The sequence below is a fragment of the Acanthochromis polyacanthus genome, chromosome 11, assembly GCF_021347895.1.
Source record: "Acanthochromis polyacanthus isolate Apoly-LR-REF ecotype Palm Island chromosome 11, KAUST_Apoly_ChrSc, whole genome shotgun sequence".
NCBI classification, from domain to species: Eukaryota; Metazoa; Chordata; class Actinopteri; family Pomacentridae; genus Acanthochromis; species Acanthochromis polyacanthus.
The window spans coordinates 19,883,386-19,911,136 of NC_067123.1; the positions used below are offsets into that span (position 1 = coordinate 19,883,386).

Below are 27,751 nucleotides of genomic sequence, written 5' to 3' on the forward strand. Positions count from 1 at the left end.
TCTTCATTTCTCAATTCAACCATAAGCTGGTCATAAAGGCTAAATTGACGCCGCCTTCCCATCCAAGGTCATTCTACACCTTCTTCTTCTGTGTCTAGCATACTCAACTGCCAACTGTAACAAATCTTGGTGATGTTGCAGCACAGCAACCTCCATCTCTGAACTGCTGGTACAAACTGATACAGATTTGGAAATGTGAGACTTTACATACCCCCCATACGCTGGAAATACGCATGTAATACGCATGGGATAAGTTGGCTGTACGCTCAGAACACGTTAGGCATAAGTTGAGTACGTTAGACTGTCATTAGAACTACCATCATAACGTTAGCCATTCGTTAGACACACGTCAGACACACGTTCATTATACGCTCCTCTAACGCTAGGTTTCCTGACCCACTCAATTTCAACGTATGAGAAGCGTACTCGACGTATGAGTAACGTACCTTCAGCGTACCTCTAGCGTGTTCAGCGTATAAGAAACATATGAGGAGCGTAAAATCCATACGTCGGCATACGCTGAAAATGTTTGTGCATGTTCAAAAAATTCTTTGGCCGTCAGCGTACATCAGCGTACACCGAAGTACCCCGGCGTAGTAGAAACGTATTCCAGTGTACCCCTAGCGTGTTTCAGCGTATGTCAGCATATTCCCAAAAAGTCCATACGTTCCTCAGACGCTGGCTCTATATGCTAGAGTGTGACAGGGCCTTAAGGTGTGTATTGAAACCTGACTATTTCCCTGCTCGTTGCATCCACAGACTGGACACTTTCTCCATTCAAGCTGCCATCCAAGATGCGTTACAAATTCACCACCAGGGTTTTCATTTTCCTCGTGGGCATCACAGTAATTCCATTTTTTTTCAACTCTTTGTGGAATTTCTCTGTGTATGTCCTCAGCCATTGGGAGCTGAGCCTTTGTGCCTGTCACAAATGTTTGAAAGAGGGTGATCCATGCTTAACAGACCTTATCAAGGAGTCTCCTACACCTTTTTTGTCAAAGCAATATAGAACCTCAGAGGACGATTTCAACTGGTGGAAGGTAAATGTCAATGTACTTTAATGGCACAACACAATTGTTCTGTTTCTGTTTTAGATACACTGACTGGTTCTGAAGTAAAATCTCCATCTACTTTGGGTTTTTGTACATTTTTTCATACCTTTTTTGAGAGGAATTTCACCTGAGTGCTTCATAATGAAAGCCACCCCGTGCTTTGCAGCGAGGTGGAGCAGCAGCTGTGAGAAATGTTTGAGTTGTTTGAGATCATTTCAAAGAAGATTACCCTGAAAATACCAGAGTCTATGCTGTAATCATGTGTGTAGTTAGCTCATTTGAATCCATCTTTGGAAGAGTGAACTTCATCACTAAGTGAAATGAGAGAAAAAAAACGGACAGAAAACAAATGTCTAAAACAATTCATATAAAAATGGTCTCTCTGGAAAGCTGCAGTGACCTCATACTAATGACCCTGATAAACACCTTTCACAAGCTGCTCTGTACATCTCCTCATTTTTATGAATCCCTACAGTGGAGGTGGAGTGTGCATGTCCCACAAAGCCACAGTAGACATTAATTAATGCGAGATATATGAGGTTGAAATGAACAGAACTCTCCTTTAAGGACTGTAAGTTCAAGAAACCACATCTCTGGTAGGTTGAGCTGCTGTGTGGTCAATCGTACAGTGACATCTTCCTTGTGTTGTGCTTGCCAGGATTTATATGGGGAAAAATGCAACTTCACTTTCTTCAGTGCAACAGTGGACAAGCTGTTTCAGATATTCCCACCCGTTCCAGATGTTTTAGAACCCAGGCCTGACCGCTGCAGGACGTGTGCTGTGGTGGGAAATTCTGTAAATTTGAAGGGATCACATTATGGACCTCTGATAGATTTTCATGATATTGTAATAAGGTAAACAATCATTTAATTCAACATTCATTGAAGTCTCTCACTGTACAGTCTCATCCTTTCAAAAAAAAAAAAAGAAAATACAAATATGGCAGCTGCCTTTAAAATGTATTTTATTTTGACACTGAGATAAATTCAGCAAAATGTACTCAAGTAGCTTCACGTTGACACTGTGACCTCTCAGAGTCGTCATTCCTCAGAATTTACCGTGAACTTCAACTATATAATTGTGCTATAATGGAGTGATATTAAATATGTATACATCTGTGCCATTTAGAATGAACTATGGTCGTACTACTGGCTATGAAGCAGATGTTGGGACCAAAACAACCCATCATGTCTTCTACCCAGAGAGCGCTACTTCGCTGGCAAACACCACTTATCTTTTGTTTTTTCCATTCAAGATAAGCGACTTTCTGTGGCTCCTCAACAAACTTGATCCAGAGTAGGTCAGACTCTTCTACTTTCTGTATCCACTGTTGGTCTGTTGACTGTGAAAAAAAAACAAGTAAAAATCAGTATTGGGTCCATATTTGGAACTAAAGCTTAGGCAAATATAACCCTATTGGACTGACTTGAAATACTGGTGCAAACAGCTGAACAACATCTATAAGGAGCTTTAGCTGACTGTGTGAAAAGTACAATAGTGTGTGTTCAGTTCGCTTATCAATAGCTTCTCCAAAGAAACTTAGTTGGATTTTCTCATGATTTCTTACTGTTTCATTCACACACTCAACCTTGTTCTGACACACAACATCTTCAAAGCCCCCTTTTGATTTTACTGCTATTTACAATAGATAAGAAGACAACTACTTTATCAAAGGTCCAACACATGCAGCGTCATTGTGAGCGACTGTCATATGTCATAAGTCACATGCTGCAGAGATGCATGTGTTTTTATCTGCGGTTATTGGTTACATCTACCTGTTCAGCGTTGCTTATTTGTTGTTTCTCACTGTTCATTTATTCTTTCTGTCCTCTTACCCCAGCCAGACGAGAAAGGTGGCCATCCATTCCTTAATGCCAGGGATTAAAGCAAAAAAAATTTTTTTGACTGAATTTTTTTTCAGACCAGTTCATATTCCCCTGCAATATGCTGCACTACACATTAAGAATGACACCTTTTTCGTGCAATAGTTTCCCAAAGATTTCAAGAAAAAAGGTTAAATGCTGTATTAGTCCCTCAGTTTCTCTAATACAGCATTTAAGTTGTTTTGAGCGGTTTATTTATTGTTGTCATTTGCTTTTAACTTAAATGTTTTGTTCTATTCAATTAAAACTGATGCTTTTTGCAGGGCTTGACTCAGTTTGTATTGGAGTCAAACAAGTAACCATCTACAAATCTTTTCTGTTCAGGTTTTATTCCTCAGGAACAGGACAGAACAATTATAAATAGAACAATTAACAAAAGTGCAATAGTGCCAGAACTAAACACAAGTTTGAATTATTTATTTTGTTTTTTGGAGGTAAAACCAAATAATTTAAGCACACTCGATGTTCGTTTCTGGGTTTTCTTTGGTGTTGCTGCGACTCCAGCTGGCTGACAGTTCAATTTGGTGCTGAACAGCAATGCCATGTGTGCAGAGATAGGAGGCATGTGCATTTGAAATGGACAATCTGAAGAGTGCTCTCAGATCTTGTGCAATGGACTTGACTAGGTCAACGAGTGGCTGAGACATGGTGAAAGACAGGTCATGCTCAGCGATGAATGCGCATATGCGAACTTTCAAGTTACACACACAGTCAGTCATAGTTGCACAGATCTCACTTGTTGTTGTTGCACCTGGCAAGGAGGTAGTGTACTGCAGGGAACGAACAGCACTTCTGCCTGATGGCGCATAAGCACTTTTTTTTGCCATTACTGCCATACTGAATATTTTTGTGGCACACAACACAAACACAAGTTCCTGGCAGTTTTAGCTTTTTGCACCAAGAGCTAACTGGCTTTCCGTCGTCGCCTGTCTCATTAAGCCATGCCCATCTCCATTTGTTTTTTAACATATTTATCAATTCTGAAACGTTCGAACCTTCTTTCAGAATCAGTGAGTCCACATTAGCATGTGGAAAATACGGCAAACTCGGTGCGGGACCTGACGTAAACAGGCACGGGCGGGGGTGAGCGCGCACGCGGGCCACGACTTGAGTGTCTCACCACTGTTGGAGCGAAGCAGCCGACGCGGGACAGACAACAGGCGCGGGTGGTGGTGGAAGCCACTGGTGGCACGCGCTGGGCTAGACCGGACCCCTGAGCCCCGAACGCCTACTGGACCTCCGCTACCGCGTCATGGACGTTTCATTTGTGCATTAGCGCGGCACCACAGCCCCGCTTGTCCGGCCGGCTGAGGAGGGGGTGCTTTTTTTATTTTTTATATTTTCTGGTTACATTGTCCCCTCATACCAGCGGACCCGTTCATACTTTGTTTTTTCATCACTGGAGCGGAATGGCTGAGAGAAGCTCCAGATCCTTCTCTGGGGGGCAGTGGTGAAGCCGCCGTCCTGTGTTTCTGATTGGCTAATAGCAAGGCTCTGACTGGCTTTACTGGTTTACACCAGCGTCATTAATTCCATAGTCAAAACTCAATCACAACAAATGCGCGTGCAACTTTTTTTTCCCTCCCTCTTTTTCCAACTGACGGAAATCCGTCTACAGACGGAGAACTTTAATCCCTGCTTAATGCACTTAGTCACCAAGCGCTTACTGAGGGTGTAATTGTTGGGTTTCTCTCTCTCATACTGTTAGGTCTTTACCTATGTAAAGTTCCCTGAATTTAGTTATGTCTTGATTCAGTGCAGCTGAAATAAAATGAAATTGAATTAAAGAATGAATTTTACCTCTAACAGGGAAGACAGTGCTGTGAACTCAAAGAGGATAGCTAACAAGGATCTGGTAAGTATTTTAAATTGCTTTGCATGAATCTGATGTTTCATAGACACCTGGGTGATACAATGTATTCTCTGCAGAAAGGAATGGTTCTAAATGTCAGATTAAAGGCTATAGTTTGTCTGGTTCCTATCAGGTGATGATCCTCAATCCAGCTTTCATGAGGTATGTTCATGACGCTTGGCTGGGACAGAGGGGCTACTATCCATCCACGGGCTTTCTGACTTTTGCACTCAGCTTGCTGATTTGTGATGAGGTAAGCGGTGTAAGTGGTGTATCTGAAATTAATATATGTACTGAGATCTATCTGTCTATACTCTGATCAACCACAGCATTGAAACCACTGTCAGAAGAAGTTAATAACACTGATCATCTCTTTACAATGCAATGTTCTGCTGGGAAACCTTTGGTACTGGCATTCTACTACATGTCACAAAATCTTCCTCAGAATTGCATGAGGAACATGACAAAGAGCCCAAGGCGTAACTCCGTAGATCTTGATCTGATGGAGCATCTCTGCACCAGAACAAGCCCAACTCATGTAGACTTTACATTCTTTCATTGTGTAGGGCAGAGTGGTTGTGTACGTTTGAGCAGCATCATAGGTGAGCTGGTGTGCTAGACATTTCATCGATGATCAGCAAGATATTTTAATGTTGTGGTTGATCTCTGTCTGTCCGTCCATCTGTCCGTCCCATGCTCTAATTATTTATCTGCTCTGGGATTCATTATATACTTTCTGTTTTTCCAGGTCAACGTTTTTGGGTTTGGAGCAGACAGTGATGGAAACTGGAACCACTACTATGAACAACACAAATACAAAGACCTAAAAACTGGAGCCCATCCTGGAACATTTGAATATCAAACTATTGAGAAATTACATAAAAGACAAATGATCGAATTTTTTAAAGGATGGTAGTGTTTTTTTTCTTTTTTCTTTGAATAGCATACACATGAGCAGCACAAAATGAGCAGCTTTGGTCTTTTCACATCTACACACGGAGGGTTTTATTTTTAAGTTGTATAGTATGAAGTCCCGTATGATGCTTAGTGTAAAATATACAGTTGACTAAAACAGCTGTACTAAGCCAGCAACTATGGATTTTAGTGTGTGTGTTGGTTCAGTATCTATTACATTCTGGTCTAAAATGTTCATTTTTCTGATTCACTTGGTTATTTGACTTCAAAAATAGCAATTTAAATAATAATAATAGTAAGCATGAGGGGATTTGGACTGTGACATGTGACCTTGTTAAACATATAGGGGTGGGGTTTTATTTGTCTGTTTTATGAGCAATAATTATGATAACAAAAATCACCAAATCAATAAATTTGGAACTATTGCTCTTTTTCTATTTGACTTGTTGTTCTTCTGCTAATTTCTTCTTCAGCTCAGTTTATTTACCTTTATTTAACCAGGAGGTCCCATTGAGATGAGAGATCTCTTTTAGAGATCTTAAAGTCGATACATGATTCACAAATAAACAATAAACAGATTGTCAGCCATTCAAGGACAGTCATCTCACAAGAAAAACAAAGACATTCTTCCTTCACTGTATTCTTTATGGTATTCTTAGCTCATTAATGGATATGAATGTTTCCAGTTTAAGAGATTATTCCATGACCATCCTGCATATTGGGAGAACGCTGTTTTGCCAACGTCTGTTAGAGTCCAGGGAACATTTAAAAGCAACCACTTGGAGGTGCGCAGATGGTAACTGCTCAAATTGAAAGTGAGAAGGGTGCTGATATAATCTGCACCACTTAACCATCATTAGGGTTGCAGGGGTCTATCCCAGCCGACTTAGGGTGAAGGCAGGGGCTACACATAGAGACAAACAACCACACTCACATTCACACCTACGGACAATTTAGAGTTACCGATCAACCTGAGCATGTTTTGGACTGTGGGAGGAAGCCAGAGTACCTTGAGAAAACCCACACATGCACAGGGAGAACATGCAAACTCCATGCAAAAAGATCCCAGGAAGGCAGGAACTCAAACCGGGGCAAAGGGAAAGTGCTGATCAACAAGCCACTGAGCAGTCCCTGGATGAGAAATGTAGTATAATAATAACAACATCCACAGCTGTCTGTGTCTGTGACAGAGTATTATAAAAGTTGAAGTTAGAGTCAGTTATTAACCCAGTCCAAAATGGGACAAGTAAGACTCAACCATTTGTCTCTGGTGTCAGCTGAGAGAGATGTGGTTCAGATGCTGGATTTTCAGTGATTTAATCAAGAACTTTGCTGCAAAAGAATCCAGAAAAGTTGACACAGTAGAACACTGCGGTTGACTGTTTAAACCTTAGTTAGTTGATCTCTCTACAAGCCACACAGCAAATAGTATGTGATGGATGACAGCCTTCATACTAGCCTAGCCGCGCTAGACCCATGTTCTGAAGACGCAAGGGTCTAGGCACGCTCGACAGGGAGGGAGGCGGGCTAAAAGGTTATCTATCAAATCCCTCTGCAGCAATTGGGTAGGTATACAACCAATCAGCGCAACGCATAGGCTGACGTAGTTCCTAGAGCGCTGGATTGTGGCTAAGTCCCATTAGCTTCCCAACCAGTGGAGCCAACTGGTATATTAAGGATTTGCCATATCCCGTCGCCATAAGTCCAAATACATCTTTCTTTTCAATGAAACACTTCAGTGCCGTTCTTTGTTTATCTTTCAAGTTGAATTTTAGCTTCAAATCTTTAAGGGCTGTGGCCAAAGCCCAGTTGAAAGACAACTGTTTATTGTGCGCCGGTTGTTTCTGTCAGAATCGTCGCGCCTCTGTCGTCACTTAGTTACGCCCGCCTTCTGACTCTACACTTTTCTTTCATTTGTATCGCATTTTAAGAATAAAGGATAATTAATATTGTGGGTTTTTTTTTTTTAATAGAAGTGGGGGCAGGTCACAGAGGTGTGGGAGGAGAATATAAGAGAGACCACCTATAAGAAATAGGTGGTCAGGCTGAAGCTCTGCTTGGCTGCTGCAACTGCCACCATCGGCTGCACCTGGGTGACCCCTTTGTCTGTTTGCTTGGTGAGCTGTATGTTATACATGGAAATGAGTGAAAACTGGAGCTCCAGAACATAACTCCTTGCTGTTTGGCTGCTTTTTATGGTGTCATTATGCTTTGCCTTTAATGCCGTTTGGTTCATCTGAATTGTAGAGGTTTGTCACCACCAAAAGCCTATAATTATGCTGCATTTTCTTCTTTGTCTCTCATTATCTTATCGCTTCCTAAAAACACAGTTCAAATCTACTACTGTTAACGCTAAGATCCCATAGCAGTCAATACCTTTACTCTGTGTGCATACTCTTGAGCCTGATGTGTAGAACACTGGTTGTATTTTGTACGCTCAAAAGAATTTGGAGCCAATCTGGTCTTTAGCCCAGGGATCTCCACCTTTTAAATAGGACCCTGAGTGCTGCTACTCACAATGCAGTTGTCTTTTAGGAAAGTGTTGTTCTGGTGGCTCACTAATACATTATCTATCTATCTATATCTATATCTACAGTGCCTTGCGAAAGTATTCGGCCCCCTTGAACTTTTCAAACTTTCGTCACATTTCAGGCTTCAAACATAAAGATATAAAATTTTAATTTTTTGTCAAGAATCAACAACAATTGGGACACAATCGTGAAGTGGAATGAAATTTATTGGATATTTAAACTTTTTTAACAAATAAAAACCTGAAAAGTGGGGCGTGCAATATTATTCGGCCCCTTTACTTTTAGTGCAGCAAACTCACTCCAGAAGTTCAGTGAGGATCTCTGAATGATCCAATGTTGTCCTAAATGACTGATGATGATAAATAGAATCCACCTGTGTGTAATCAATCTCCATATAAATGCACCTGCTCTGTGATAGTCTCAGGGTTCTGTTTAAAGTGCAGAGAGCATCATGAAGACCAAGGAACACACCAGGCAGGTCCCAGATACTGTTGTGGAGAAGTTTAAAGCCGGATTTGGATACAAAAAGATTTCCCAAACTTTAAACATCTCAAGGAGCACTGTGCAAGCAATCATATTGAAACGGAAGGAGTATCAGATCACTGCAAATCTACTAAGACCTGGCCGTCCCTCTAAACTTTCACCTGGAACAAGGAGAAGACTGATCAGAGATGCAGCCAAGAGGCCCATGATCACTCTGGATGAAGTGCAGAGATCTACAGCTGAGGTGGGAGAGTCTGTCCATAGGACAACAATCAGTCGTACACTGCACAAATCTGGCCTTTATGGAAGAGTGGCAAGAAGAAAGCCATTTCTCAAAGATATCCATAAAAAGTCTCGTTTAAAGTTTGCCACAAGCCACCTGGGAGACACACCAAACATATGGAAGAAGGTGCTCTGGTCAGATGAAACCAAAATCGAACTTTTTGGCCACAATGCAAAACGATATGTTTGGCGTAAAAGCAACACAGCTCATCACCCTGAACACACCATCCCCACTGTCAAACATGGTGGTGGCAGCCTCATGGTTTGGGCCTGCTTTTCTTCAGCAGGGCCAGGGAAGATGGTTAAAATTGATGGGAAGATGAATGGAGCCAAATACAGGACCATTCTGGAAGAAAACCTGTTGGAGTCTGCAAAAGACCTGATACTGGGATGGAGATTTATCTTCCAACAGGAAAATGATCCAAAACATAAAGCCAAATCTACAATGGAATGGTTCACAAATAAACGTATCCAGGTGTTAGAATGGCCAAGTCAAAGTCCAGACCTGAATCCAATGGAGAATCTGTGGGCAGAGCTGAAGACTGCTGTTCACAAACGTTCTCCATCCAACCACACTGAGCTTGAGCTGTTTTGCAAGGAAGAATGGGCAAGAATTTCAGTCTCTCAATGTGCAAAACTGATAGAAACATACCCCAAGCGACTTGCAGCTGTAATTGGAGCAAAAGGTGGCGCTACAAAGTATTAATGCAAGGGGGCCAAATAATATTGCACGCCCCACTTTTCAGGTTTTTATTTGTTAAAAAAATGTAAAATATCCAATAAATTTCGTTCCACTTCACGATTGTGTCCCACTTGTTGTTGATTCTTGACAAAAATTACAATTTTATATCTTTATGTTTGAAGCCTGAAATGTGGCAAAAGGTTGAAAAGTTCAAGGGGGCTGAATACTTTCACAAGGCACTGTATACATATATATATATATATAGTGCATGTAGATCAGCTTTATTTACCCACTTTTTTAACATTGTGCTTGATTACATTATAACATGACTGAACGTAATGAAGCTGCAGTGTGTAGAAAATGTTTTATTTTTTCACTGTTTTCTGATTTGTTCAGGTAAAGAATGAATGTGTGTGAACACAAAATGAGCTCTTCTCTGATTTTTAGATTGTTGTTTAAATTTGATAAAAGGCAGTATGTGAAAGCACTGAATAAAAGTTGGTTTACATTGAAACTTGAGAAATGGCTGGAGTAAGCAGAGTGTTTTACATTTGACCGTTTTTTCATTGTAGGTACTTCCAAAGCTCCCACGGTGTTTGTAGGTTTTAAGAGGACCAGGGAGGACAATGCTCATTTGAAATAAAGCTGGAGGCTGCGAACAAGAATGAAAGTCACTTTCTTTCTGAGGGTAAGGCCAGCAAAAATCATGACATGTGTAAAGGAGCGGTGTATATGATGTAGTGGCATCTAGTGGTGACAAGTTAGAATGCAATAGAACAGCAGAGAGCCCTCCTGGGGCTGTGAAGGCTTCTGAGTTCATGTTTCACTGCTATAGTCAGTAGGCATTAGTAGAAACTACCAAAATGCATCCCCAATGTTAACCTGCCTGTGTGTGTGTGTGTGTGTGTGTGTGTGTGTGTGTGTGTGTGTGTGTGTGTGTGTGTGTGTGTGTGCGTGCGTGCGCGTGTGTGCGTGTGTGCGCGTGTGTGCGTGTGTGCGTGTGTGTGTGTGTGTGTTGACTAGTGGTGGAAAAACACCAATTTGCTCCCAAAAAAGTGTTACTGTTTTCAACATGTCATGTGTTTGTTGGCTGTGTTTTGCTGCATTTATTCTGGTGTTCATGGTTGCACTTCTAACCTTTTATCTCTTCCTACTGCCCATCCTGATGAGGACTCCATAACAGAAGACACAGTGTATCTCAGTGGGGCCTTCCTGCTAAATAACAAGTCAAATCAAGCAACCAGAAAAAAAAATAATGAGAAATTCCAAACCAGTCTCACGGGGATTCGTGAAACTGTCACGTAAGTTTTAGTTTCGGTTTCGTGCGCACCAACACGATTTCGTCATGTTTTTCGTGCCGCTCACCACGAAATGTTTTTCGCTGTGGTAATCACATCTGAAAGTGGTTTATACCGGCGGATTCATGACGATCTAAGCTGTCCATCGGCGTATACTGCTTGTGTGATTGCGTTTGCGGCCGCCGGCCGCCGGACATTCTTGAAATTCCTATGCAAATTGGTAAGTGTACCACCGGCTTATGGTTAGGTTATGGTTATGGTTATGGTTCGGGTTATGTTTAGGAACGATGTCATGCAAAATATAGCGTTGGATTCGCCACGGTTTTACATTAAAAATATAATATACACATTCTTTTGAAATACGTTCTGAGTGGCACGAAAAGTCCGCCGTTTAAAATACATTGGTGCGCATTTCGTGGTGAGCGGCACGAAAAACATGATGAAATCGTGTTGGTGCGCACGAAACCGAAACAAAAATTTACGTGACAGTTTCACGAATCCTCGTGAGATCGGGCTGGAAATTCACCTAAACCAAGCAGGTTAATGTTTATTTTTGCATCAGCCATTCAAGACTTGAGCCATGTTATGAAAGCAGCTTGCTCTCATTAATTCGAAGCGTGCAGGATAACTTGCATGATTGTGACTATAGCAAACAACAAACAAATGACCTCCATAACATTCGGAGCACTCCTCTACAAAGCAGCGTCAAGTACGTTGAGACACAGCCACAAAGGTGATGATGAAAAGATGGACGTATACCATGTTATTACGCTTGCATAATTGTGATGTAGGCATTGTAACAGAAAAGGCAAGCCTTAGTTCAGATTTTTAGGCACAAAAAGGCCCTGAGTAGTTATATACTATAACTAAAAGGTGGGTGAAAATGAAGTCATGATGTGTAACTGGTTAGGTGTTGTTTTGTATATTATGCAGAAATAATGAAGTACTATTATGTAACACATCAATTAACTGAGGGGCCACTAGAAGGGTTAACACCCATGAAGACGAGAATAAGTTAATATATGTGATTACTAGTTCCTCAAGAACTGGCTGTTAACTAATGTAGCAATGTTGCAAACACGTAGTTACTCTGCCAAGGAACATGGCTTAGTAATGTGAAAACTGGCGTTGTTTTTTGTCTGTCTGTTAGCAACACTACTCAAAAATGAATTAATGGATTTAGATAAAATTTTCAGGGAAGGTCAGAAATGACACAAGGACCAATTGATAAGATTTGTGATGCGGCTTCTCGTCTGGATCCACGGATTTGATAAAGATTTCTGTGTCCTTGTGAGATAGCGGCACGGCATCACTGTAACTGTGACAACAAGTGAACGCTGCGTCAGCTGTCTGCTGACGATCACATGATTGCAATCCTACTACAAATCCACCATTGCGGACTTATCGAGACTTATCTGTCAGAAATGATACAAGGAACAACTGATTAAATTGTGGGGGTGTTTCCAAGTCCCATCAGTTCCCATTGCCCACTACATATTTAGGTCACATGATACATAATGTACACATGCATAACACACGCCTGTGCTCAGCGCAAGGTCATTTTGTTTGTGGGTGCATCTATATTAAATTGCCACATTCTATGTTGCTGCGATTTCTGATCATCTGTAACTCACGAAAAAATGCTGCATTTCTATAAAAATATGCTACATTTATGCCAATGGCAAATGGAATGAACAGCCTTGGCGGAATACTGCGCTCTCTAAATGCTTTAAGTTTTTAGAAATGCAGCATTATAAGTTGCATCGTTGCCAAAATCTAATCACTTGGATCATGTCATTTTTGACCTTCCCTGAAAATTTCATCCAAATCTGTTGGTCCATTTTTGAATAATGTTGTGCACAAAACGTGGGTCGACTGTCACATAAAAAAAAAGCTGCATTTTCGACAATGCCATATGGGGGAATGAACAGCCTTGGTGGAGTACTGTGCTCTCTGAGTGCTTTGCTAGTTCCTTATTTGCTGATTATTTGTTCCCTGATAACTAATCAAAATTCTGTATACCTTAGTGAAAAGTGTCACGATTTGCATTGAAAGATCCAATCTTTATGGAGGATCATAACTGATGACAAGAGGTGATCTGCAGCTACCATGGACTAAAGAAACATGACAGTGGAAGAGCCCACGGTTTCTAAAATCAAACAAATGGCATCTGGTCAGAAGTGTGCCAGGAACATGCTTGTTGTTTTCTTGACATTCTTGTGTTTGTGCATCAAGAATTCATCCCCCAGGGTTGAACCATAAAGGGATCTGAAGGAGAAGATTTGGTGCAACAACTTCAAATGTGGTACAATGGCGTGTGTGTTTCCAAACACGATGTGGCGATTACTCATGTTTTATTTAAACACAAAAACATGATCACCACTCCTCAGATTTGCCTCCGTATGACTTCTTCTCTATCCTAAAATGAAATTCAAGTTGAAAGATCAGTGTTCCAACACAGTTTAGGAGATTGAGCATATCATAGATGGTGCTTGACTTTATAATGGTACTTCAAAGAAGCATTGCAGGAGCACTGGGAGCAGTGCATCACTGCACAAGGAGAATACTTTGACCAGAGTCCAGACCGAATTTAAATTAGATGTGACTCTTGATTTTTAGAGGAACAGATCGGTCCCTGTACTTTGTGAGTCTTTTGACACACTAGGAATACATCACTGTTTGAAAAACATTAAAAAATATATATTTTTGCATAATATGGCCTCATAAGGATGAATGAAAAAAAGGCAACATTGATGTACAGCAAATGAAAAAATTGAAACAAACGAGAGCAAACTAACTAAATCATTTTATTGGGGCATCTGAGGATTGTGATCCTTTTGCGGTGGGTGGTTTTGTCTTTATAAATGTACAGTATGTAGTGAATGAAGGGGGTTTTAATACTCAGTTTACTCTCTTTTTGGCAAATACTTGTATAGTTTCTGCTTGGTTTGTGTGGAGGTCATTACTGCTGCTGGAGCCAGGCCAGTGTGGTGGGTGGAAGGCACTAGGTTCAGCAATGGCCTTCACTTCAGGACTGCACATCAGGAAGATACATAAATTAAACTGAGCACATTTTTCCTCTGCATGCATGAATCCTCGAGGAGAACTTGATAGAATTTTTATGCGCAAAAACAAAGTGATCCATATAACTTGATTAACCTTGCAGGTTTCATCTGTTGCCAAATCAGTGCCTGGCCTCTGCAACAGCTTCATCAGTGAGGTTTTGCCCAATTATGAGAGCCAGGAGTCCAGTACCTGGAGTCAGCAGAGATGTCCTCAGTGGCAGCTATGCTTGGCCGATGGGTTTTAAGCGACTGACATTTATGTATGAAGGTGTCAGACCAGTCACATTTAACTAATATCTATGATAGGCACTTCATTAAAGAGCCCCTCCAGTTAAAATCAAGTTGTTTTTTTAACCTTGTTGACTTGTCCATATGGTGTTTTTATCACCTGGAAGACACATCATGAGTAAAATAAGCAGTGAACACCATGGCTGAGCATTTCCACTAAGAAACTGCAGTCTACAGAAGACAGTATTAAGGACACAGATTCAGATTTCCAGGGTTTAACAGACCTAGATAACCAATCCTGTCAATTAGTAAGGTGGAACTCTCTGATTAATCTTGAATTCAAACATGTGGCCAGGGCCGGAGTGGGACTCATTTACAGCCCTGGACTTTCATGCCTCAGACCAGCCCACTTTAGATCACGACCTATTACTATTAAAATCATGTAATTCTAGCCTTGCATGTTAAGTCTACAATAGCGCACTGTTCTGCAAAGTCTTGTAATTCAGTGTGTTTTTCTAAAATATTTCCAATTCAGTGCAAGTAAGGGTTGCTTCAAGATGTGGATTTATTTCAGTCCAATGAATGTTTGGAGTAAAAATGATTAAAATTTTGATTTAGATGAATTTGTGTCAAAGAATATTGTAGAGTCACTTAAATATATCCAAATTAGTTCAGTGTATTTCCATTTTATAGAATGTTTGATTTCTTAATCTCAATACTGTAGGGTCTGACCCTAAATATTTTAATAATGATGGAAATTTAAATAATTATATTGTAGTGCAGAGTCAAACTTTAATCAGCTAAACTCACATAATAAATATCACTGCACAATCTTAACCTTAACATTCATATTGTTGAGGTAAATTTACATAAATCATGACATTCTAGAGTCTTAACTGGAATATGTCTTACATGAATCTTTTTGTATTGTGCTGATAAAAAACAATATCTCAACTTTCAGATAATATTTATTGTCTGTGATTGTGATACCTAATTCCTCCACATTCTGGCTGTAGGAATAAATAAAAATAAAATCTGTTAATTCCCAGATTATGCACATTTATTTATTCTTAATATCTCAGACTGAATGCTGGCTGTCTGTAAAAACAAACTCATCTGCTGGACTGCATTTCCCAAAATTAAACCATGGACAGAATTTAACACTCATGTATCCATGGCAACGCTAAAGTTTCTGCTTCTTACCCAAGTTCACAACAAAAGTAAAGACATTAATGTAAAACTTCAGGGATGAGTGCTGACCATTAGTATTCTGATCAATACTTCATGATCAATATCAGGACAGATGTTACAACTCCAGCTGTTCCATTAGACTGCAGTTATTCACAGAGAAATTAAAACATCACATTCCTCATAAAAACTAGATGGGACTTTCATTAAATAAAGTGTTGGTGAATAAACAGTGTAATTAAATGAGGAGATGTGAGACTTCCACAGCATGGATCACCATCAGCTGGATCTGCTGTGTTGATTCAGAGCTGAATGTCAGAATGAACTGAGATAGAAAAGCTGCTTTGAGCTGCAACATTACGCTCTGACAATCCAACACCATCACACTTTTCATCTGGTTGTTTTGCTCCAACATGCTGTGAAGTTCAGTTTTTACCTGAATCAATACAGAGATTCTATTTCCAACCAAGACTGGAATAAAAATTAGAATGTTATGAGGTTATTAATGCAACTAAATAATTTCAAATGGAAGGATTTACTTCTAAGTTCTAATTCAGGTTTCAGTTGGAGTGCATTCCCTTCACGATACCTTCATAGCAGCATTTAATAAACCTAAAGCTTCCCTGTTGGCTCATTGGTGGAGTTTGTTACTGAGCATCTGAACCTTAAATCCAGTCCGAGGATCATCTTCAGTCATAGAACTTCAAGACCTTCCATCAACTGGACCAGATGTGGCATCAGCTCCCTCAGAACATCTGGATGACAGGAGAAAAGACAGAAATCAAACACAGATCACAGAAATACAGTTTATTCACTTTCATCATTTTATAAAAGTAGCATGAACTTTATTAAAACTGGACAACATCAGTAATGAAAGTAAATGTTTTTATCTCATCATATTCCCTTTCAATTGTGGAATTTATGTATTTACTTTCTTTTAATGATAGAAAATAAAACGGGTCACTACTATCATTTGGGCATAGAACATACTGGAACTAATGCTTGCTTGTTCACTCTGTTCCAACAGCTCACCTGTTCCTTTACTGACAGCAGTAATCCTCTCATCACTACTGGCTCTGCCTCTGACACTAAATCACATTTTTAAAATGGTCAAAATTCTCAGCACAAACCTCCACTTTTTACAAAGCCATCAGGTCAGTTTCATGAATGTAGAGCTGAATCATCTCGCATCTCAGGGCACTTCTCATATAGAGCAGGTCTACACCAGACTCTTCATTATATTCATTCTAATAATATTCACTCAGTGAGAGAAAATTTTAGAAACTATTTTGCTAATCAAAAAAGACGCAGTTTATCATCATGCAGAACCACTTGTACGACTTTACCAACAGGAGAAACTGCCGGCAAAGTAATTAATGCAGTGTATTTTCTCATGAAGTACAAGGAAAGTCTTGATTTGGCATTGGTCTTGCTTGATATTACTGAGTTTCCATATTTGTAGTCATGACAGTAGATAATATCAGGCTTGTTGTCTGTGAAGATTCTCAGTCAGCCAGGTCATGGTAATCGTAGGAGCTTCAGTAAAAATCAACTGGAAGTCCAGTCCATAAATACTGGAGACCTCAATTGTTCACAGTAACGTTGGTTTAACTTTGGACTCGATGTTTCCTCTCAGAGGCTTTCAAAGTGTCCAACAGTCAACAAAATGTTTCACCCAAAGCTTTGTCTCGTTTGTCGCCACATTTGGTTTGTTTCACCTGAAACGAGGTGACCAGCGACGGGATTTGAAGACTGAATGATGCATTTTAAGGCCTTCAGGCGTAATGACTTCCATTGTAGGTTTTTGAAATACAAGAGAAGTCCAGTCGATTTTTACTGAAACAACCTGCAAGAGTAGTCCAACTGATTTATATCGAAGCTCCTACGATCAGGTTTGTTGATGAAGTTTTATGCAGCTGGATGTTTGGGGATTAGAGGGATACAATACACAATCAGAATTTGACATGCAAAGCATCCGAACAAAACTTCTGCTGAAAAGAAGAAGAAGAACAGGAGGAGGAAGTGTCTCTACAGAGCATCTCTACAACGCAATGGACGTCATGAGACAACCAAGTGAGACTGTGCTGGAAATAAAAAGGGGTAGTGTAGATAGTGAGGCCACAGAGCAGAAATAACAAGTCAGCATGTCCACCACTTGGATCACATAGACCCACATGTCTGCGATAGTTATTAATGGTGTTGCTGCTGCTTGTGGAATGTTCTCTCACTCTTCCTGAAGGGTTTGGGGACATTGGGGGACAGGATCATGCTGTCAGACATACAGAGCATCATGTGGCAGATTTTGTGCGCTACCATGCTGTCTTGATGATTTCTTTTTTTTTTCTTCTTTCTTTTATTCAAATGCTTGGAAACCGTCCTTACTGACATGTCAATATATCATTTAAATAAGGCTTTTTGTGTGCTGGAATCAAATTTTGCCAACACTATCGGCGAAATCTGACTCTCTTCTAACCAAAGCCACGAAAATGACTTTAACGTTTTCTCGAGGTCAGGAAAGAAAACCTTTTGTGTGCTGTAATTTCACTTCAACGGTATTCCTTTCATAAAGACAGCGGTTTTTTCACATGCGGTTGTCAAAGCATGGCAATGGACTGCTACACCTCTTACACCACAGCAGGTCATTGTCTTTTTAGTGAAAGTTAATTTGTCATTGGTGTTTATGTGTTAATACCCTCCGTCTGACTTCAGCACCTACAACTCAGGTGGAAACTTTTGTTCGGCACAAGGCCAGTTTGAATGGAGTCCAAAAAAATATTTGTGGAATGTTCTGATTGTTGTTCACATTACCAATCTGATGAATAGGGATTAACTCAGATTATGGACACAACGTTGAAATGACATCAGATAAAATAGTCCCACTGAAATGTGTCTGAAATTAGCTTAGCAGCCGTGGAATCCATATGATGTGTGATTAAGCAGCGTAAGTCCAACATTTAAATAGAAACTATCATTCAAAAGTTTGAGGTCTCCCAGGCAATTTCATGTTTTCCATGAAAACCTGCGCTTTTATTCATGTGCTAACATAATTGCTCAAGGGTTTTCTGATCATCAATGAGCCTTTCAACACCATTAGCTAACACAATGTAGCATTAGAACACAGGAGTGACGGTCGCTGGAAATGTTCCTCTGTACCTCTATGGAGATATTCCAGTAGAAATTTCCAGCCAGAATAGTCATTTGCCACATTAACAATGTCTAGACTGAATTTATGAATCATTTATCATCTTCATTGAAAAAAAAAAAGCTTTTCAATCAAAAATAAGAGCATTTCTAAGTGACCCCAAACTTTTGAAAGGTAGTAATATATTTAAAGGTTAATTTGTCAAACAAGAAGTGAAGGAGTTTGTTGTTTCTCTGCATCCATTTCAATGTCCACCAAAGAAAATAGAAGAGTTTCATTCAGGATTTATGTAAGGTTTTTGCCAAAAGATTAATACCAGTCATAAAGGGTACAAAATGAAGATTTTATATCACTCTGCATAACTCTCTGTCTTCACACGGCAGTATTCATCATCATTGTGGCATGTTTTAACTTTGACATTTCAGCCACTATTTATAATGTCATTAATACTGTCACTACTACACACATATACAAACAGTGGTGCAGAAGAAAGTTGTACGACAAGTTCTTTCAAACCTTTGCACAGGGAGAGATCAGAGGGCCAACACCCCCTCGGATAACACACCAATGAAAGTGAGCTGCAGAAGTTGGAAACGTATTGCAATTCGAAGAGAAGCACACGTCTGACATCTAGTGGTGACCACACAGCATTTCCTGCACTGAAACTGCATGTCGGAAAAACAGTATTTAATGCCCTGCTGACAACAGGCCCACTGGTAACTTTATGATTCCCCATACATGGATTATACTGTGTCTTTTACTCATCATCACTTCTAATGTCTGAAAGATCTCAAGAAAACAGAATGTTTGATTTTCAGTGTCACTTTTATTAATTCCAACAGGTTAAGCACACAACACGAGGTTCTACATGTTTTTAAAAATAAAACAAATGCCCATGAACCAACACAATTTAAGTCACAAAGGAGTATACATGTTTTGTTGCTTTGCCACAGCAGCGTAATAATTCCCAAAATTCACTTCACTTCATAATGACTTAAATAATACATCGGATTAATACTACAAAATCGTAGCAAAAAACAATTCCCTCTTTTACTCACACACTTACCTTCTCGTACTGATTAACAGATGAAACTAGAAATTAGATTGCTCTGTCAGGCACTACACCAGGGCCTCTATTTATAGAAGTCTATTTAAGAGGTCAGCATGAAAGCAGGAGTAAGAAATCTGATGGAGCTGGGATGCAGCTCATTCTCTGCCTCAAACTTTGTAACATCTTTCCTGCTTTTTCGCTACAGTTTGGGATAACCTGGATCCTCGAGATTTATGAAGACAACTTTAATGTTATATGAAATTGTACTTTACACTGTCCACCTACTATCAGACAAATAAAAATCATGTTCGTAATGGCATCACACCTTTGAGCTGCAGTTCTCATTTTAGCATAAAAACTGAACACGAACAGCTAAACTCTCACTTTGGCACGCTCACTGTATGAGAATGTCTCTTTTATTTTGCCTTGGCAAGCTTCACACCGCTGTCGAACAGCAAGGAAACGAGGTGATAAAAGTGGCTTACACATGTCTCATTTGCGTTTGTTTTCTTCATCATTAAACTGCCTGATTGTTTCCATTAATTGCATTATTTCAAATGATTAATCCTGCATCAAACAAGTGCAGAATCAAAGGTGGTGTCTTCAAGTAGCTTAAATGGTCTGCATAAAGGGCCGCAAAGATTAACACACCACACATGCGGCAATCACATCACACACTATTATTCATTTTTTTGTCGATCCACTAATCCTCTGCACGTGACGAGTCTGTGGTGTTTGACCTTGATGAGACTGCAGGCTCTCTGCTGAGTGTCACTCTCAGCCAGAGCAAGTAAACAACCTTCTCTCAGCCTCCACTGCAACTGATCACAGCTGAGTGTAGGATGTTTACATGAACTGAGCCTGAACAACTGTTTGCTATGGAAGATATAAGCTACCAAAACACGGCGCTACGGCGTCGAAGCTTCTACGGCGAACGAGGCAGTCGGCAGCCGCAAACATCAGACTGAAAGCTCTGTGTAGAGACAGCTTCCAGTCGGGGATGTTTACAGCCCCAAACTACCAAGTAGTGCATTTGTGACCTCAGTCACAGATGATAATGTGCAGCGTCACACACAAAGTCACAATGTTGCCAACTAATGGAAACGTTTAGACAGCAGAGGCAGGACTGAGCTCATATTTTCTAAACTGCGATGCCCCTAATAAGCAAGAATGTGCATGTATTACCTCTCAGAGCTACTGTTTTGTGGTCCACAATCATAGATCTTCCTTTTAAAGGATACTCCTCAGGTTCTCAATAGGGTCAGGAGATGATGCTGATTTTTCTCCTTTTATTCCCACAATAGCCAAGGACTCAATAGTCTTCTGGGCAGCATGGCACCTCTTTTTTCTTTTTATGCCATGGCAGAAATGGTCGGTTCAGAGCTCCACATATCTGACAGAGGCCACGTTGACACCATCAGGGATCCAGTCCATCTCGTCACTCCGCCACACTTCCTCCTGACACTGCAGTATTGTAGAACTGGATCCATCTAGACCATCAGGTGTAGCTCAGCATTTATTAGTGAAAAACAAAAATAAACAACTAAATGTTTAGGGGCTTTTTGACAGGTAAATTTAGAATACTTCTAATTTGCCTATCAGAAACTTTCCTTAATGAGTCTCTGAGTCCTCCGAGTCTCACAAATCTTTTCACTGTTAGATGATCCCTCTTCAGGTCCCATGAAATATCAACTGTTTTCATGCTTTTTGCAAGACATTGCATGATGTTAAGCTATTCACCTTCAGAAAAATGTCTCCCTCTCTTTATACTGTGTGAGAACTGTGACTTGCTTAATAATGTGGAACAACCTCTTTAAGTGGGTTTCCTTTCAACAAGATCACATGAGAAGTAAAATAAGTAATAGCCGCAATCCAAAACTAGAAACTTAATGTTTGTTGCATAATAATGTGGAGCACAGTGCAGAAAGATCAGGGAACAGACTGGGGAAAGGCCATATGACTGATAGATGTCTGTAGTGAATCCAGCATCAAATGCATTACTGCCTGTGCCTTTTGATGTTCAGAAAAACAACAGGAAAGAAAAAAATAATACAAACTTTAGAAGAAGTAAAGTTAGCATGCGTTTATTTGTAATATGCAGCACAAGCCTTGCATGCTAATCAATCATGCTGAGGGTAGTTTTCAATGACAGGTCACAAAGGTATTCAGCTGCAAGTTCACTGCCAGACATGTATTAAGTGTAACGATTTATGAGCCAAGTGTTCCTCTGAATTATGAGGAGAATAAACATTGTTTATATGCCCTCATTGCACTGCTTAGAAAAGATTAACAAGCTAGCTTGCTATGTCACATTAACTTACAGTAAAGGTTAAATGACATTAGCTACAGCACAGCGGTTAGCTGCTCGGTTATTTGACAGTGTACACTGCAGTATAACGGCACTGAAATGTTAGTAAAGTTAACTGACACAGCTGGGAAACACACACTTTTGCAAGGCCAGCTGCTGTGTCCTATCTGACTCACTGCAACACAGAAAAAGCTAACTTAACGAGCAACATAGCTTTCAGTAACAGGCGTTAACTGCCGTAAGGTAACTGGTATCGCAGGCGAACCGCTAAAAGTAACTTTGTGTTGTCAGGCAGCCTGCCAAAGCAAACAATATATTGTGCTAAGTGTTAGCACTAGCTGCTGCTAGCCAACGACCTAGGCTACAGCTAGCTCGCTGCCACAGCTAGCTGCTGTTAGCTTGTCTGTGACCCTAACCTTCTGCTGTCTGACGTCTTCTTACCGGCGGATAAAACGCTTCTTCCCACAAAACACTGCGTCAACAGCCGGTCCAACGAGTAGCTTTTACGTTCGACTTGGTTTGCTCCTGTTGTGTCCTATTCTGAGCAGCCTGTTAAGTTTCCTTCCGTTTTCATTCACTTGTCTTTATTTTGACCTTTGGTTACTCGACACCAACATTGACGTCATTGTCATGGCAACAGAGTCCCTCCTACCGCGAGCCCGGACGCACAGGGAATAATTGCATTTACATTTTACACCTGACATTTACACTGTCATAAAGAGCATCTTCCAGGGAACACGGTGGGCTTATATGTGAGGAGAAATTCTCGAAGCCAAACACACAGTTATCTGTGAACAGTGGTGAAAAAACAAAAACAAAAACTGCTAAGATCCTGCACTTCAGTATCACCTAATAGAAATAAAACACGTAAAACTACTGCATTTCAAATCAACCTGAATTCAAAAGTCAACATATAAATGCATTCAAGCTATCAAAATCACACTTTTCATGTAGCACAAGAACTATATTAGATTATTGGATTATTAAGGCATCAACCGGTATTATAACACTCAGTTGAAATCCGAGTTAATCTTGTCGGATTGTTAATCAAATCAAATCAAATCAAGTGTATTTATACATAAAGTTGAAAGCTACATGAGCTTGCCAAAGTGCTGTACTTGTAATAACTTGGGAAACAACAAAAAATATGTTCACAAAGCATGCTGGGATTCAGATTTGCAAAATAAATCTGCAAAACTAAAAGTAATCAAATACTAAGACAAGACAAAACATGATAGTAGGATGTAAGATTTTTTTTTTACATAAAGATAAATTTAAAAAACTCAAATACTATAATCATTAAGAGCAAACAAAAAACATTAAAAAGAAGTACATCTTGAATTGTCATCTTTTAAAAGTCAGTCGAGGAGGATCCCTTAATTGAGAGAATATGGCTTGAAAGCAGCTGGTCTGACGTTCTCACAGGCTTCCTTTTATATTGGTGGCAACATCTGTCTCTCTATGCGGCCCTGTGATGGAGTTGAGACCTGTCCATATGAGCTCTGACTTCACCCTAAGTCAGCTGGGATCGACTCCAGCCTCCCTGCGATCCTCTCCAGGATAAAGAGGTGTATTGATAGCTGATGGATGGATGGATGGATGGATGGATGGATGGGTGACTTGGAAGCTGTAATTTTGTTGATAGACACAGTAAATGGATACAAAAAAGCTGTCTTGAATATTTTATGGTGTGTTTATATGCAGTATTTTGTGTGCAAAACCAAGCTGTGCAAAATATGCAGATAGGATAAGGATGACATTGTCTCTGTATGCAGCGCAGTAGAAGAAATAGAAATAGAAATATGAAAGTTGAACACAGTTGTACTTAGCAATCGAAAAAAATATCATGATGTGGTCAATGGGCGTCCTTTGGGTGGTACACATTAACCATGAGGTCAATTTCAGTATTAAACACCTCATTTCTTGCATTCTGGTGATTTTTTTATTGCAACAAGTTGTGCCCTTCTGAAACATTCTGTATTGTATTCAACTCTATCAATTTCTTTTTATAGATATGATCCTTGCTAAATTGGCAGACATAAACAGGACTGTTTAGGAAAGTAAGCCATTCATTTTAAAGTCTCTGGATTTTTAATGTCTCCTGTTCAAAACTGTCTGCACATTCAGAACACATATCTGTGTTTGATACGTTGAAGGAAAGAGAGCCACCCCTGTCAGAGTCTTTGTTTTGTCTCCGAGTATTTGCTGCAGTGATTTTTTTAAATGCGCGTGTTTTAAACATTGAGGAAGGATGTGACGTCGGGAGCCTAACAATATGATGTGGTCAGTGCAGGAAAATGTTTCAGGAACAAGTCATCTGAGGAAACAAGAGGAAATGCGTCTTTATTTATTTATTTAGCTTTACATGCTGATGTGTAATAATACAGTAGTGTTTCTGTGCCAGATAAAGTATTTTTTTACATTGTCTTCACAACCATGTAGAATGCATTCATGAAGGCTAAATGGTCTTACAAATATATATGCATTCTATGTCCATCCATCCATCATCTATACATTGCTTAATCCTCATTAGGGCCTTGGGGGTGCTGGAGTCTATCCCAGCTGACTTAAGGCAAGATCCCAGGAAGGCAGGGACATGAATCAGCGATCTTCTCGATGCAAGGCTAAAGTGCTGACCACTGATCCACTGTACACGAATCTATGTTATAGGGTTAGGGTTCAACTTTTCCCTCAAGCAGTGATTGAACCCAGGACTCTTAATGCAGTAAAATACTAGAAAAATGCAGGCAGCCTTCATACAAATCTCACAGTTTAATACAAATCTCACGATACTGTCAGATATGGTACACAACTATTCTAAAATGTAAGTGCATTAAAAGTTTACTTTTTTTGGTGTCATGTTTTTGTCCAGATTTCTGGCATAAGCTCTGCTTTAACTTCCAGTATTTTACTGCATTAAGAGTCCTGGGTTCAATCAGTGCTTGAGGGAAAAGTTGAGTCCAGTCCAACACAGTTATGTGGTCTGTCAATAACCAGCTGGCAATCACAAAAAGTTTACTTCACTGTGGCATGTCAACAAGGTGAAATGCACTTTGGCAAATATCTTGTAGCTTCCAGCATTCACCGGCTGATGTATGGCTGCTTATGGCTGTTGAAGGGCATCTTGTTAATAAGTGAACGTTTGCACTTTAATGTCACTCAACAATGATGGGCCCGTTGACATATTTGAGAGGTAGTTCATTCATTAACCTAATTATGATTTCAGCTACCCATGATAAATCAGTCTGGACAGTTTTACTCTCATCTTTACCTTTGCATGTCTTTCTGACTGCATGCTATCTATGCTGCACGTTCCTTTGCATAGGGGGCTGTATCCACCATTATTTATGCCAGACGTAACCCTGTATTATTAATGACAAATTGATAAAGTTGAGCCTAAAGGTTTTAGGTGAATTTAAAGCTATGCCACAATCAGAAACATAAGGAAGCCTTCCTCTGTCAAATGGACTATATTGAAAATGGCTTTGTACATTTTCCTCCACATGAGGTCAGCCTGGATCCATGCACTCACCAGCTTTTTATTATCCAGTGGAACTAAGTTAACTGAACTCTTGTGATGGATTACAGGATATTTATTCACTCTTTAATATTCAGAGCACATGTACATTTTGCTAGACACCTCTAAGTACCCAATCTGTTGTCAAAAATGTAAAGCAAATTTCTAAAATTCTGTCCAAATGTATGATAATAACAATATTCATTATGTCTCAGATAAAGTGGTGTTGCATTCAGTATGTAACACTGCAGAGGATTTCTTAATAATTCATATTACATATCTCAGTTATTTCTTATGAAAAGAGCAGGGGAAGAAAATCCATCTATAACCTAACCAGGAAAATTGATTCCCTTGTCATTCTGTGTGGTCTGAAATTGCCCAGAGCTATTATGAGAGAGACTGATTTTCTCTGTGCAGTGGACTGGAACAGTCTCTCCTTGTAGAGGCTTTTGCGAGATGTGAACAGATTCATAAGAAACAGTACTGCTAAAGAGGCATGTTGTCAGGTGCTCTCAGGCAGATATCCTAAACATCTTAAGCTCTATGGAGTAATTCAACCAGATGTTGACTCTGATAAAAAAAAATTTTTAAAACCCCCAAAAAACACAGAGTTCATGTTGGCTGTGCTTCTGCTTCTTTCTTGCATTGGCAGTTTCGTCAAAATCTGCAGAGCTGATGTGCATTTAGATTTCTTTAACAGTAACAAAATCAAGTTAGATGTTGTTTTTAAATTCATCTAATAATGGAAGATATTAGTAAAATACTACGTCTTGATAAGATTTTAACAGGTGACTCTAAAACTAGTATGAGATATTCCATCCATCCATCCATTATCTATACACCACTTAAAGGCATTAGAGGAGATTTAATTTCCTACGACTTTGAACGTACCATGCGCATGCACACATACAACCTCTCCCTCACCCCCCTCTAACCTCCCCCCTCTTAACATTTACGAAGAAACGCCCCCCTCCAGAAACTTGCGTAGGACTCGTGAAGTTCCCTACAGCCGCAGTATAATCAATAATACATTTTACCTGTCCAGAAGGAATTTAGCAACCAAGGCATTTGTCTTTAGGTCCATTTGTTGCTTGAGCTGACGCCATCACCCAAATGACTCGCCAGTAATCACTTTTGTTTTTGCATTCTCGCGATCCAGTTGTCTTTTATTTTCGCTGACCTCAAAAAATGCCTTTCTTTTACGGCTGGGTCCCCCTGGATCTTTATCTGCCATTATGTAAAAAAGATGAGCAAAACAAGTCGCCAGCTAACTACGAAGCTATACCAAAGCAACACATACACAAAACACGTAAGTCCAAGGCGTACGTAATCTACGTAACGAGGCCTGAGCCGGAAGATTTTTGATTGACAGGAAAGGGAGCAAAGCAAACGCCTCGGTCCGAGCGCGTTGATTGGCTGATGTTTTTCAGGTCCTGTCATGTCCACAGTTATTTTTTTTTAAAATTCTTTTAGAAACCATACATACAAGTCCACTAAAGGTCAGTATATTCATTTTATGTGAATCAGACAAATTAAAGAACAAAAGCATCCTCCATAATGCCTTTAATTCTCACTAGGGTCGCGATGGGTTGGAGTCTATCCCAGCTGACTTAGGGTCACCAGTCTGTCAGGGCTACATATACAGACAAACAATCACACTCACATTCACACCTACGGACAATGTACAATTAGCAATTAACCTGAGCATGTTTTTGAACTGTCTGAGGAAGCGGAGAAAATCCACGCATGCACAAGGAGAACATGCAAACTCCACGCAGAAAGATCCCATGAGGCCGGGACACAAACCAGCAATCTTCTAGCTACAAGGCAACAGCGCTAACCACCAATCCACTGTGAGATATTAACATATCAAATGTAAAAAGAGGCGCAGCACAACTTAGCTGAAAGAACACAAATCAAATCGAAAGCAATGCTCAAGAAACTTAACAATTTATGAACAGAAAACAGCCATGAATGTACATAAATGTCAACATAAAATCCTGTCTACTTGCATTGCTATACACTACAAAGAATAAATATTTTATACCAACATGAAGTGTTTGCTCTCTGGTGGATTTTCCTGGGATGAAAGTCATACATCAACACAATCAGCATGTTAAATTGGTGCAAGAAAGCATGTTGCTCATTCACACTGCCTGAGCATTATCACAGAAATATAGACCTACTAATCAAAACAAAGCATGCAGGGTTATTTAGACAACAAATGTGTCTATATGGCTTTAAAAGTCAGTATTTTTGCAAAGTGATAAATA

The 27,751-nt window shown here is 39.9% G+C and overlaps 1 protein-coding gene across 1 annotated transcript; it reads left to right on the forward strand.

Annotated features, from left to right (window-relative positions):
* Positions 1-794: 794 nt before the first annotated feature.
* LOC127536102 (CMP-N-acetylneuraminate-beta-galactosamide-alpha-2,3-sialyltransferase 1-like) lies at positions 795-5,971 on the forward strand. The gene is made up of 6 exons (XM_051955570.1): positions 795-1,040; positions 1,711-1,907; positions 2,182-2,349; positions 4,746-4,791; positions 4,922-5,041; positions 5,537-5,971. Exons 1-6 carry the CDS (start codon positions 795-797, stop codon positions 5,702-5,704), a joined length of 945 nt encoding a protein of 314 aa, XP_051811530.1. The 3' UTR covers positions 5,705-5,971.
* The last annotated feature ends 21,780 nt before the right edge of the window (positions 5,972-27,751 follow it).

Excerpts from the sequence above, each read along its gene's own strand:
- LOC127536102 (XM_051955570.1), top strand. The coding sequence starts at position 795 with ATGCGTTACAAATTCACCACCAGGGTTTTCATTTTCCTCGTGGGCATC. Across the intron at positions 1,041-1,710 it reads ACGATTTCAACTGGTGGAAG|GATTTATATGGGGAAAAATG; the intron begins GTAAATGTCAAT and ends TGTGCTTGCCAG. Across the intron at positions 5,042-5,536 it reads GCTTGCTGATTTGTGATGAG|GTCAACGTTTTTGGGTTTGG; the intron begins GTAAGCGGTGTA and ends CTGTTTTTCCAG.